At 41.5% G+C, this 15,216-nt stretch overlaps 1 protein-coding gene across 2 annotated transcripts in view; it reads right to left on the bottom strand.

The window, feature by feature from the left end:
• Window positions 1–15,216, bottom strand: part of LOC118210663 (cadherin-22-like) — a 247,014-nt gene that overhangs the window by 100,985 nt on the left and 130,813 nt on the right. For both annotated transcript variants that reach the window (XM_035387024.1, XM_035387023.1), the window contains exon 4: window positions 9,825–10,119. In XM_035387024.1, coding sequence (XP_035242915.1) covers window positions 9,825–10,119 — 295 coding nt within the window. The remainder of the gene's footprint in view (window positions 1–9,824; window positions 10,120–15,216) is intronic.

Genomic DNA, 15,216 nt, shown 5'->3' with positions numbered 1-15,216 from the left:
AAAAGGGGGAAAAAAAATAATAAAAAATAAAAAACCGTGCGCCGTAAAAGCCAATGGGCTGCAGACTGAAACTTTGAATAAGTGCGAGGATTTTGCAATCAGCTTTTTTTTTCTTTTTTTGCTTTGTTTTCCACCTTGTTCACAGAAACCTAAGTTGATTGTTTCAGTTTTCCTTTGAACACAGACAAAAACCCTGTGTGTTGCTTTAGACCCAACAGAACTTTATCTATGGACTAAAATGTTAACATGCCCACAGGCCTATGTAAAATATCTCTTTGTGATGCCGCAGATCAATTGACTGGTGGGACAAGTGCCTTTCATGAATGTACATAATAATTCAATCAAATAACTCAAGATAAATAACATGCATATTCATTTGGCCATTCTCAACCATAGGAAGCTTAAAAGTGCTCAGCCAGCATAGCCTGGTGATAGGACAGAGCAGGAACCGGAGAGGAGGAGCCGGGTTGGCCATTTAAGGTGTTAATGTGTGTAACTGTGTCTGAGAGTGGGTCTGTGCGTGTGTGTGTGTGTGTGTGTGTGAGTTTGCGTGTCAGAGGGGGTGTCCATCCCCCTCCCCCCTCCTCTCTTTCACTAGACAAAATACGTGCCTTTATTTTAGTCAGCAGTTAATATAGGCAACTTGGCAAGATGTAGTTTTGTAACTGCTAGTAGGAAGTGGGCATCTGAGTCCTGCATCTAGGTCTGGCACTGTACATTTTGCCTCTGGTCTTCTGTGATATTCTGCTGTCTTTTTGTTTTTTAATTTTGGTCTTGGCACATCCTTAAATTACTTTGGAACAAACACACTGTGGTTTGGTTATTTTCTTTAATTGCTTTCTTGTGTGACTGTGAATTTGTTTATGTATGCAGCATTTGTTATTCTTTTAGGGTAGTTGAACCTCGTCTTTAGATTAGATGTAAATATTTGTGGTAACTTAATAAAATTAAGGCATGAAATTAGTACATTTTGATAAAGGTTGATCCCACAGATTGCTCTGCCTATCAATTAATTTGGCAATTTAACTGATAATTTATTTCTTTGATGGATAAGTGAGGTGTTTTAACTGTAGATGCACTTGTGTTCGGTATTCAGAGTGCCAGACATCAAATGAGGGTGTTAAAGGTTAAAACTGCTGGGTTCTGATAAAATTAAACATATTCAACTTTATCTTCACTTTACTGACATGGTCAATTCACCAATCTGCCCATTACACATTCGGATGTTTGCCATTACCCAAATATCAATCTAAAGAAGCACATTGTGTGCTTCCCCTTGTTACCTCCAGTAGTCCTAGATGCAGGTAATAAGTTCAGAAGCAACTGTGTTGGTTGCATCTTAGCCAGTGCTAAACATTCATGATAGTCCCACTCTGTCAGTGCATCACAAATGAGCAGTATTGGCCACCTTTCTTGCTACCTGACAGACCAGCTGCAACTAGTAAAACCACCACAGATGATACCATTCTATGCTCCTGTGCTGTTTCCCAGAATGTAGCTGCCCAAGACCTCCGAGAGTCTTTAAACTCTATTCAGGCTGCTTTCGATGGACTGGAACTGTCTTACACTCTGATAAAACAAAGATTGCGTATTTTTCCAGATCGTGCTCCCAGATTGTAACTACTAATCAACCTACAGTTAATGGGGAAAATTGTCAAGCAATCGTCTTCCTACAAACATGTGGGAATCTCGGTAGATGAAAAGCTCAGTTTTAAAATGCACATTGACAATCTTGTTAAAAATCTTCAGCTTAAGTTGGGGTTTTATTAAGAAAATGGCAATTGCTTAAATTTTGCAGCTAGAAAGAAATTGGTCCAACCCACCTTTCTCCCTATGATTGATTATGGTGATGTTCTTCATAGTACATGCATCTGCCTCTGTCCTGCAGGGTATTGACACGGTATATCACGGTGTCTTACGTTTAATTACAAATGCCAGCTCTCTTACTCACCATTGTCTTTTGTATGAAAGGGCAGGCCTACCATCCCTAGTGTACCGTAGATAACGTCACTGGTACACTTTTATTTACAAGGCCATTATAGAGCAGCTTCTAATTATTTAACTTGCCTTTTTAACTGGAACACAAATTATTATAACCTGTATTCACAAAGCTTGCCTTTTTTACTGTACCTCATCCTTCCACAGAAGTTGGAAAAAAATGGCTTTTAGTTATTATGCCCCATGGTACTGTAACCAGCTCCAGAAGGACATAAAACTGGACCACTTCATGCCTCTGGATGATTTTAAGAGGCTACTCACAACCTTAACTGTTGTCTGTAACAGTTTTACTTTAACTTTATAATGTATAATATGTGGTTTTATTGAGGTTCTTTTCTGTATGGTGTTTCATGTGTAAACTGACTGACTGCTTGTTGCTTCTCCTGGCCAGGGCTCCCTTGAAAAAGATATGGAAATGTCAATGGGACTCACCTGGTAAAATAATGGAGAAAATAAAAATAAAATAAAAGATAAGGTTAAATTCCACATTCATCTCTGGTTCTCCATTGCCATTCTAAAAGACACATCAACAAGGAAACACAGAGGGCCTTTGTGCCTGTGCTGTAGTGAAGTGAAGAAACTTTGCAGTGGATAAATCAGTTTCCAGTACTACTGGTTCCACTGCCAAATTAGGGATCAATCTAATCACATTTATACCTAATTTCTTCAGTGTTTCACTTCATTACATCAATTCACAAATACTGTCATTTGGCTGCCATTATGGACTGAAAGGTTTTCTGTAAACAATGAATTTGCTGCAATCATGTTTATGTTTTGTTCTTTTTACAATACATACTCAAATTTCAACATGCAGACTGAAAGCTTTCATGCTACTGTCCTGTCCATTCAGACCGCCAAGAAGTGACGAGCGAGAGCTCAATTAGCCAATGAGTGTCGAGCCCGGCTAACAAGACTCTACATCCAAAGGTTCTCACCACCATCACAGTTAATGGAAGGGGCCAGAGGAGGCTGAACAGAGTGCTCAGAAAGGACAAGGCATTCACTGTAGCTTAAAAAAAACATCTCTCATAAACTTTACAGCAATATTAAGCCGGCTAGTTCATCAATTCGGGTTGTAAAAGAAAAAAGGAAGACGTTTACACTTGGCTGCTTTAATTACATGATGGATTTTCACAAGGCCCGCAAATGAAGTTAGTACATTTTATATTTACACAGCAGCCATAACATGCATGTCTGTCCTATTCCATACATAATTCATTGGCTGTTTACTATGATTTTACACTTGATAATTTTCGAAAATCATGTGAACTTGGACTTGAGAACATAACTGGTCCTACGCAGCCACCTATGAAAGTATTAAATCAATTATTTTCTAATACATGTATCTTTAGCACAGTAGCTACAGCAATATGCTGTGTTCCTTACAGTTCCAACATTACACAAAATGGTAATAATTTACCATGTTTTAATTTGTGAGTTCCGATTTAATGAAACCAAAACCAACAGACCAACAAGACAGCAAATTTTTTTTATTCAAACCCGCTCTGCTAATGTGAAACATGTGTATACATGAACTGTAGGTAGGAAGTGAGCATGAAGCTAACACAATATCTCTTAGCCCTAGTTATCTCATCAGCACTGGCCTTTTAATCAACTTTACTACGTTTCCCAGAGCTCCAAAATCAGGCAGTCTAGCAGTAAAAAACGAAATGCCCACGGCAGTCTTTCTGATTATGAAATGGAACTGCAGCCATGCTTTAGTGTCCTGGTGCTGAAATTGATGGCTTTTATGGGCAAGTCACTGTACCACTTTCCCTTAGCTACTATGTAACATCTGTCTTTTTCATCAGTTGTTCAACAAAAACACTGACACAAATTAAAGCAGTGGTTCCTAACCCTGTGCCTGCAGATCTGCTGTCCTGTTGGTTTTCGTGGGTGGCAGTGTAGTACAATGGGTAAAAGGAACAACACCGCTGTTGTATTCTTCAGCAAGGTACTTAACCTAAATTCAATTAAATTTTTATTTGTATAACGCTTTTTACAGAGAACTTTCAAGACACTTTACAAAGTATCAAGGCAAGAGGCAGAGCATTATTGTGGTCACAATCTAAAGTGTGACTGCAATAATGTGTGGGACCGACAACATTCTGAGCGAAGCTGGTTGATCCTAAGATATTCTTAAATACAGAGGTAAGAAGATCATCTGCATTTCCATAGTGCAGGTTAAAATCACCCAACATCATAGCTCATAGCTAAGTGAGAGAGGAATTCTGCAAAGTCAAGAACAAAGCCAGGGTATGGGCCAGGAGGTCTGTAGACAGTCATCAAGACAACGGGCTGAGGAAAAAAAGCAATTCCTACCATCATCAGGCTGAGAAAGCTTCACTAATAGCACTTCAAAGGATTCAAATGTATAATCATAGTAAATAGTAGCAACGACAGCCTCTTTGACAAAGATAGGGGATTTGAATATATATGAAACGAGGCAGAGAGGACTCATTTAAATAAAAGTTCTCATCCACTTTCAGACATGTTTCTGTGAGACATAATACATCAAGACAATAATTGGTGATTAGGTACAAGAGCTGTCTTAAAGTTAAGGCAACTTAACTCTAATTTCTGGAATTAATAACAGTATGTTTTGTCTCAGTACTGATCAAATTTTTGTGGCTTTATGGAGTTTATGATTAAAATGATTTAGAATATGGGGGACAGACAGAGTCTCAATAGGGTGAAGTCTACTCTGCAGTTTTGGGGAGCTGGCAGACATCTGAGTAGGGTGTGACCAGGCCTTGGCTGAGTTGCTTCAGTAAATATCCAGCTGTACAAATGGATGTGAAAATACAACTGTTTGTGCGACAGATGGTATGTTGTTAGGTATGTAGTTAATTACTAAATCAGTTTTAAAAATGTATAAAGAGTGCATTTACTTGCAAGTCAAAGGACTAATTTTCATAGAATCTGTGTGTGTGTGTGTGTGCATGAGAGAGAGAGAGAGAGAGAGTATGTGTGTGTGGGTGTGTGTGTGTGTTTGATCCAAGATGATAAAACATCAACATATGAAAGTGCATTTCAATGATACAGTATGTTGGGCTGTGTGTAGGATTACTGGGTAAATAATGACCTAAACTTACAATGAAAAGCCATGCCAGATACCATACTGTGCTCCCTAATGACACAAACTGCCACTTCTGCCAAACAATAATAAAAAAATGACAATTTTACTGTTGCCAAACTATTATGTAATCGGGGATGATTTGTTCCAATTATAATCCAACTATATACAAGCCATTATTATTTCAAAGAGCACCTAAAACACAATATTTCATTCACCGGGGATTTTGAGCAGAGAGCATCAAGAGATGCCAAATCCAGATCAGTAATGAATTAACAGCTCAGTCAAGCTACAGTAGCAAAATAAGAAAGAAAAAAACACATAAGGCTAGTGAACGGGTCAAGTTCACCCAAGTTTACCAATCCTGTGGCCTCTCAGTCTTGCATATAATCCAAAATCACGCAAAAACCATCTAGGAGTGAAAAAAATATTTACTTGAGAAGAACAATAATGCCTGAACCCGTGAAATCCTTGTGAAAGAGATTCTTTATCCCACTGAGATGCCCCTGTTAAAATAAAGGTTAAATAAATACAAAAATCTAACCGTAAACTTGCATGAAAGTTTGAAAGTTAAAATTTTATTCCTCTCCGAATGCACTTAGGTTACGTAAAACAAAAGGCCAAAACAGGATCTGTGCTTTCTCTCTGATAGAACCCCTTAATTTTTTGCATGCAAAACAAGTTTCTAAAAACTTTGGGTGTGCTAAACAAATCCAAACTTTAAATATTTAAAGCATCACTTTGGTTGAGATAGCTAAGGCCCGGGAAAGAGAGGGGTTTTCTTCTTAAATATTAATGGGGAGGTTCCTCTTAACACTCACAAAAGCTGGTCCTTTGCTTCCCACCCAAAGGCTGTGGACAGATCTCCGATATGTCAACATTACTGGGGAAAATAAACAATATGTTTAGAATTGCAGTTGCATTGATGCGGTTGCATTGGGTGAGGGAGGGGGCAGTGCAGCATAATAGTTTAGGGACTGGGGCTTGAAACCTTAGGATTGCAGGTTTGATGCCCAGGTAGGACGCTTCCATTATACCCCCTGAGCAAGGTTCTTGGCCTGAAATGTTTCAGTAGGTATATCCAGCTGGCTGTGTACAGGAATGGATACTGTGTAAAATGCAAAAAGCTATCTACGTTGGTCTGAATAACAGCATCTACTAAATGCCTGTAATATAATGATGCCAAATATACTGTGAAGTGTTGGTACAATATTTACAAGCCATGCATGTGTTATAAAATAATTTTATACGTGCATACCTTTTTGTGTTTTGCCAATTTAATAGTTGGCAAAATATAAGGAAATAACTGTGTTCTCTAACCAAATTCCTTTTAACAACGGCAAAGCACACACATTGCACCTCAGTACTCATTAGCGATACCTATATGCCTCATAAAATGTCCTACACAGCACCATTATGATGTGCTAGATTACACCCATTCATTCTCATGACTAATTACAGGGGCTGTTTAGGAGGACTCACAGACCTAGGCCTACATACACGTTATCAATGTGCACTGTCTCAGAAACAGAGACAAAATAATCCTTTCCAAAAAATAAATAAATAAATATAGGCGATGGCTCAGAGGGTTCAATGTTAACATGGCGCCAGTCACCTCTGTTGACAGGGGTGGGGAACAGACTTTACAAAACAGGCTCACCTGTCATGACCGGCTTTCACACCGAGCGCCCTCTCTCTAAGCCTCCAGACTCTCAGTCATCGTGGGTGTCCTCTGCTTGCTGGTGCTTAAAGATGCCACCTCTTGATAACGGTCAGAGTGGATTCTGACTCTACAGCTACCCTCCTCCTGCCCCCTCCCCCCCCCTGCCAGGCCAGAGGTGGCGAAGCATCATTATTCCTGTGGCAAAGAGTGCGAAAACCTAATGGAACCTTCCAGAAAACAGGACAGAGGTGTCGCCGTACCGCGTGTGAACCGGGCTCGTTGGAATACTCAGGCTCATCAGCGGTTACCGGAGAGCTGAAACCCACGCGGCTAATCCCACCCCACTGAGCAAGTCAAAATGGGCCTGCCGTTCTTGGCTCTCCTTTCAATGTCCGGCGGACACGTCCATCAGACGATGCATCTGCCGAGCTCGACAGAGACCGCTGAAACATTGCTTAAATGTCAAACGTCAAAGACGTCTTCTGACTCATCCTAAATCACGGCAGCGAGGCGTACGGACGTACGGAGGCGATGCCTCAGACGCGACGTCGCATAAAAACGTTCGTCCTGGCTAATCGGGAGACGGCGACGCGGCGACGTTGGCCGGACGCGTCGGCCGGACGCGATCCTGCTCGGGGGGACAGCGTGCTAACGTGGGCTAACAGCGCGGAGCTCGGCGAGGGCGGGGCGCCGCAGGCTTCCGTTTCACTTCGTGGAGCGGCGCGTCCCGGCCGACGTCCATCTTCACCGCGTCGCTCGAGCTTAAACAGCGTCTCCCGCTCGATAAAAAAAAAAAAAAGCAGCCCCACCGCAGACCGCGCGTTACAGGCTACAGACGGGAGGACAGGTCCGGAAGAGGGGAGAGGGAGGGAGAAAGAGGGGGGGGCGTGACGGGACGATAAGTGAAAATGAATATGCCGCAGGCTTGTTCCTGATTACTTTTTTATTATTATTGCGGGGGATTTTCCACCGCAGTAATAAAACAGGGCGATGATCGCGCTCCCGCTCTGAGTAATGTGGAAAACCTGTTCCCATTTCGTCCGATATTTCACCGGCCGGGCGGGTTTTTTTTTTTTCCTCGCGCGGCGACGCCGCGGCGCTCCCCCCAGTGAGCCGCGCGAGCGCCGTCGTGCGCGCCGGCGTCTCGGTCTTCTCTGGCCCGGCGCGGAGGAAACGGACCGCGACGCACGGACCTGCCGCCAGCCTGTCGGCGCACGACGCGCAGCCGCGAGAACGGAAAAGCCAAATAATGAAGCGCGGCCGAGCCCCGGTTCACACCGGCTACGCCGTCGGCATTAAGACGGCCGGGGCTTTAAAAAAAAAAAAAAAAAAAAAGAAAAAACATTTCAATTTGAAATGCTCTCAATCTCTTCCATCGGCTGAAGCGCCCAGACAGTTCAGCGGATCACGACGCCTCCATTCGAGAAGTAATTTCATAACAAACCTCGCGCGCGCGTCCCTCGTAGTCGAGCGCATTAAGCCGACTGATAAAAATAGCGGAGTGCGTACGACGTTCAATAAAACTCGCCGAGTAATGAATGTCGCTATAATGGCGAGGCATCAATCACGGAGGAGCGGGCCCCTTCAGAGATGGCGGGGGGAGAACATTAAGTCAGATGGGGGTGGGGTGGGGGGGGGGGGTGGACTGCTGCCCCCGCAGTCCTGCCTGTCAGCGGTGGGGGGGGGGTTTGGTGGGGGGGCGGTGACGGGCAGCTGTCCGTCTGTCTGTCAGACGGTGCTGCTGACAGAGGTGGGGGGTGACCTTATCATCGGGCTGCTAAAAGAGGGACTCCATTAGCAGTTGTTCTACAACGGAGCAAACGGGCGGGGGAAGCAAACGTGAATGGCTTGACTAAGCGCCGCTGTTATCTCGTTAGGCCCGGCGCTCCGTGCTCTACGTGCAACGCGTGAAGTGCGCACTCGTTTCGTGTGTAATCTGAGATAGAGCTGGGGTGGTGGTGGGGGGGGGGGGGGGGGGGGGGGGGGTCAGGAGGAAGGAGGAAGGAGTGCAGGAACCCCACTGATTCCGGTGATTTCTCTCCTGTCTCGACAAGCTTGTCACCCATAGCATGCTGAGGAAGCGCAAATTAATTCTGATCATGAGCTTCAATCCGAAGGAGGGCCAGAGCGATTACCTGCTCCTGTTTCCGTCCGGCTCTTGTACACACATACACACACGTGCGCACAGGCACCTATGCAAACACACACACACACACACATGCGCCCAGGCACCTATGCAAACACACACACACACACACACACACACACACACACACGTGCGCCCAGGCACCTATGCAAACACACACAAACACACACACACACACACAAGCAAACAAACAAGTACATACCCACACAAACAGACACGCACATAAACACCTACACACACGCACATACATATACAAACTCACAGACACATACATGCGCACGCACAAACACACACAGGGTCACGCAAAGACGCACATATCACACACAAGTAAACATGCACATGAGCACACAAACACTCAGACAAAGACACAGGCAATGATGCACACAAACACACACACACACATATACACGAACGCACACACACAGACATGCACAAACACACACGCGCACACATACACACAAACGCACCCACACACACACGCACACACACACATCATTTGCCATTGCTTTTATTTTTCAGACGAGCGATCACTTCTCTTCACCTTCAGTGAACTTAGCCTTGATATTCTATTTTCAGATTACAGGTGAAGAGAAAAATGTTCTGTCATACATGCATTTTATAGACACCAAAATATGCTCAGTTCCAATGATAGAAATCTGTTGGATTCATCGGTCAAATGGCTGGCACATCTAATATATTTATTTATTTTAGGCCTGGATTCAATCAATATTTGTCATTAACTTTGACTTAAAAATAAATTCAAGCAAGATGTTTTTTTTCTAGTCAATGGTGTTCACCTTGTTTGTGAACAGGAAAAAGTTTAAATTAAGGACAAACTTTTACTGAATCCAATGCAATGTGTTCCAGACCGTTTGAGCCTTGCTTGCCGTGCGATTGTAGCTTTTCCCCAAAACACAGGAAATGAAGAACCAAACTCCTACCGATAGGCGACAGCTCGGCCACGCTCCCGATGTACGGCCCCTCCAGGAACTTGGGCTCGCTGTCGTTGATGTCCTGGACCTTGATGACGAACTCGGACTCGGGCTCCAGGGGCCTGTCGGTCAGGCGGTCCCTGGCCTGCGCGCGGAGCGTGTAGTAGGTCTTCTCCTCGCGATCCAGCCGCTCGGTGGCGTGGATGTCCCCCGTGATCTCGTCGATGATGAAGATGGTTCCCGCCCCCTCCCCGGAGATGGTGTACTTGATGGAGCCGTCTCCCTCGTCCGAGTCCGAGTGGATCTGTCGGCCACAAGCAAAGGAAGGCGTTCGTCAACCACACTCAAGGTCTAGTTTCTCAGAAAGAACACTACAGACTGGATTATTTTGTTACATTTTAGATTTAAATTTTCACCACAAAAAATAAAAAAGTCTGAATAAACTTTTGTGTCTGGTAATGAGACTATAAATATTAGCTTGTTTTAAGTTACCGTTTACTTTTGTCTTACTCCACTGGCATGTCTTGTAATGAGTCTCACCTCATTGGCAATTAAAAAAAAAAAAAATTTAAATGGAAATAAAATTTAGAATTTAAATATAAGACTAAAATAATTGTTAAGATTGACTTTTTTTTGGTTTTTGCAGTGTTGTAAGTAAACAACATTTTTCTTTAACATTTACTTACTTTTGTAAGTAAATGTTAAAGAAAAATGCTAACCAAACACTGGATTGAATGTTCATCATAAATTAAACCTTGCTAAATTTTATTTACCTCTTACTACTTTGAGTAGGTGTAACTTACAACAAGGCCAAATATATGATAAACATGCACATTCTTTGTAAATGCAGGAATAACAGGTCACCAAGGCAAAGCAGTCACCGGCTTGTGCAACAATACAACTAACTTAAGTGATGCTGAAACACAATGATATTCACAATGGCACGCATAACACCAGGCTGTTCTGACATTAGCATAATTTATCACCCTTTAATCAGAATTGCATTGCCATTTTGTCAGGAATGCCAGCAAGCTACCCACCACTAATGGTGAAATCACAGTGAGTGTAGGATTTTTTTTTTTTTGCATGGGGGGGGGGGGCACCCCCTGGCTCCTGTGTAATGTGAACCCTGGAATATGTTCTCTCTTAACAATTAATGTGCTACTGTGACGAGTGAGTCAAGCTTGCTCAAGCAATTGGAGCAGTTTCAAAATGGTACGACCATCCGTAGGGGTGTTCGACATTTCTGACAGGGCTGGGGAAACACATTTGAATATTTGCTATGAGAATCACTTAGTTCACTGTATGTCAAGGTTTTGGAACCCCTCTACCCTTTGGTTTTTACTTTCTTCAGGGGGGTTCAAGTGTCAATTAGGGGGTCTGACCCCTGCAAACGCCCTTGTAATTTGAACCCGGAACAAGTGTACAGCTATAGCTAGAGTTCGCAGCAATAGAGTGTGCGTGTTGCAACAGGCACCAGGCCCAAAAGCTTGATAATAATGTACTTTAGCCGTTTAATTTATTCAAATTTAAATGTAAAAGAAGAACATTGAACATTTTTCTGCAGCATCCACGCTACCAGTACACCAGAATATGCACAGGGATTGTCATCACCGAGTATGTCATCTCTGAAGTTATAATAATATGATAATAATGTTAATTAATAATAATAAACATTAATTTACATTATAACTATTTTATCTCATAGTTATATATAATGTCACTGAGTGTTTATTTTATTATATATATATATATATATATATATATATATATATATATATATATATATAGAATAAACATTCATTGACATTATCTATCTGAGTGTTTATCTATTCAGTAAACCTGTTTAATCTGTAAAAAAAAACAAAAAACTGTGGGTAGTGGAAACAATGTGAAAATCATCATAGGATGGTGTTAAAAACTTTCTGTTTAGAGAATGCATGACAATCTTTGTGACTGCTCCCACAAATTTTCAAAATTTCCTGTCCAAATGGCATTCACAAGTTTCACAATGCAAGCATTATGCTATTCATGAATCTGGTATCAAGCCTTTGTGGGTTTGTATGCTTACAGCAAGTAACTCGCATTATCCAAGACAAACGCAGACACACTGTACAACCTCAAAGTTCAATAGCCATTGTTTGTTGCTTTCCATGACTGAGCTGTGACTTATGGCATCAAGGTATGCAGAGTCGGCAAGAAGAATTGATTTTCCTTGCAGAATAAATAAAGGGTGGAAAAGCCTGTGCCAGATGACACATTTGTAACCGTCTTTTCTTTATGCTAGTCAGCAGCCTCCTGCATGTTGTTCTGGGGAATATCCCCGCCATTTCATGTATGCCTATTTAAAAATGCACATAATTTATGACCGTCAAATTTTTCAAATGGAATGTTCAAACTCAGAAATGCATCTGTCAAATGTTGGTTGACATCTGACTGCTTTTCAATTATGTTTTTTTCCCTGAGAGAAGATTCTCCCTCCTTGTTTATTTCAGACCACAATTGATTTTTTTTTTTGTCTGTTGATGCTGGTCTATTATTTTTTGGGCCTGTATGGATTTCTTGTAAACTATGCTAAATAACTTGACTCCATCAGTGTGCAATGTACCACAAGGGTACTGTTGCATCCAGCGACATCAATTAGTTTGCCAACTAATTGAATTTGTGAGGGTCACAATTGACCACTGATTGTAAATAAGTCAGGTGACTGCTAAAACCAAATGCCTACAATCACCCAGGGAGTTACATAACATAATATAACATAAGGTAATGACAAAGCAGACCATTCAGCCCAGCAATGTTCCCCACTTTCCTTCTACTAACAGGTACAAGTCCTCACTGTTTACCTACAAACTAAATAGTATCTAGCATCGTATAAAGACTGGTCAAGACAGAGTTCTGCCTCTGCTACATGACCTGTCAAGCTATTCCACACAGTGCCTACTTTGTGTGTGAAGAAATGTTCCTGGTGTATGAGCAGAATTGACCTTTTGCTAATGTGCCCTCATTCTACTGAAGGATCTCTAGTAGTTCTGCTTGAAGAGATTAAGTATCTTATGTCTTTCTTCATTACTCTTATCTTTCTTGCCAGGAACCAATTTAGTTGCCCTTCTTTCAACCTTTTCCAAAGCCTACGTTCTTATAGTACAGTCCCCTGAGCTGCACACAATACACAATAAGTGTGGTCTAATAAAGGTATTGTATAAGATACCTTTCTTGGATTTATACTCAATACATTTGTTCATATATCCCAGCATCCAGTTGGCCTTTTTTACTGCTACAGCACAGTGCCTAGAACCTGAAAGGCTTTGATCTACTATTACTCCCAAGTCTTTTTCTAATTGAGCACATGTATAGCACATCCTTTTACGTCCTTTTAGACCAGAGGATCATAGTTGCCGCTCCATTAAATTCTTCCTGTAGTTGTGGAATGGTTTCTTTTGCTAGACACCACAAGACATGTGCCTATTGCCTCTTGATCTTCCTGGTTTTCTCCTGTTAACATTACTGCCTATCACCTGGACTCTTCTGAGTGTGTACTGAACACTGCACCTAGAAATATTAAGCTTCTTTGCTATTTCTCACAGGAAATAACCTTGCCACAATATGTTTACTTGGCCCTGGATGTAAGCCTAACACCTTCTTTGCCATATTTCTTGCAGCTTCAGTGCCTAATTTACTTATACTACAGACCAATGGTATCGGGCTTACTGCGGTTACAAAATAAATAAATAAATAAATAAATAAAGGTAGATACGATTTCAGTCAATTTATCTATCCCTACTTCCCTCGCATTTGCAAAATAGACTTCCAATAATTTGTTTAATTGTAATTAAAGCCAAAAGAATCTATTTTGAGCTGAGCTGTGTCTGAAATTATTTTTTTAAGTAGAACTTGTTCTTATTGCAGGTAGACATTAAAAAGAACAATTATACTTTGGTTTCTCATTCAATAAATGTGCATACATTAACTGAATTCTTCCTTACCTAAGGTTTGAAGAAAAAAAAAAGACACAGGTGGCCTAATACCTTTGGCCTGTACTATAAATCTGCTCTTTAGTGCGTAGTGGGATTGAGAGCTCATCAGTCAAGGGAAGCTTTTCTCTAATGACATCAGTGAAATAACCGTAGAAATAAAAAGATCGCTGACCAATTGCTTTGGCGGTTACCGATTGCCAGAGGAGACAGTTGGCATTTATATTCAAGAGTATTTTCATTCAATTATGGGGCAGTTATCTGGTCTCGCTAACACAAAAGTGTTATGCTTGAGTAGCTTTTGATATGCCAACCCAGGCCAGGTTTCAACGTGATTAATTGTGCACTGCAGGAGAGAGAAGCAGGTCTGCTAAATCCATTGCTTGTATATGCTTATGCATGTGAGTGTGTTTGTAATACAGCAACATTGTGATCAAGCAATCATTCCGGATGGATCCAAATTATGTTTGTATCAATTCCGGAATGAGAAAGGGTCATCATATCCAAACGGGCCTGGTGTACAAAACACTTGTTGGCAGAAAACATCTTTTTAATTGCAGGAATGTGTGAAAATGCCAGTGGGCGTCCTAAACCCGATAGCTCAACAACAATGAGGCCGATCTGGCTGATAATGCCAAATCTGGCAACCTTGCTCTAATTAGCCGCCCGGTGGTTCTTTGCCAGCCATTATATATCTCCTCTGAAGTATTTCTGTAATCTCCATTAAAAAGTCAATGTTTGGTAAGAAATACGCGCGACTTTAATGAATCAGGTAAACTGCGGTGATAATTCCTGATGTTTTTTGTCTCTTTCAATACGTTGTTGGTTGCAGCCAATAATTTATTCCTATTCCTTAAAGACTTAGCGAGAGCTAATGTGCTTTAAGTTGCTGATAAGAGCAAGGGGGGGGGGGGGGGGGAGCTGAGCTGTAAATGTCAAAGATACTTTATCACGGGACAAGATAATTTATCATGGGACAAGCCCCAGAAAACAGGTGCATAAGCCTTTCTTTCTGTCCTCACGAAAGCAGGTAGCGTGTGCTTTCATATCTGTTCTCTGTCAAGTTGGCAAACCAATGGAAATATTACGAAAATGTATGGATCCCATGTTTGTGCAAGAGAGGCTCTCTGTTCATTATCTGCCGAACACTAATATTAATATTAATAATATAACAGCATGAATATAGCATCGATATTAGCGCATTAGTGTGTTTTAGTATTGATAATAAAAATAATAAAACGCACTAATGTACTAATATGGATGCTTGACTTCATGTGATTAAATTGAGAACACATCAACAATTTCAGTACTTTCAGTTGGTGTTTTTCCAAGTGAAACAGTTTTTTTAAATATATATATATATAGAAAATTATCACTATACCCTTATCAGCATACCCTGGCCAAAGACGCCCACAAAAGCTCACTTA

This window comes from Anguilla anguilla, chromosome 13 (assembly GCF_013347855.1).
Source record: "Anguilla anguilla isolate fAngAng1 chromosome 13, fAngAng1.pri, whole genome shotgun sequence".
NCBI classification, from domain to species: domain Eukaryota; kingdom Metazoa; phylum Chordata; class Actinopteri; order Anguilliformes; family Anguillidae; genus Anguilla; species Anguilla anguilla.
Note: the sequence above shows the minus strand (reverse complement) of the source record. Positions and strands in the feature narration are given on the sequence as shown.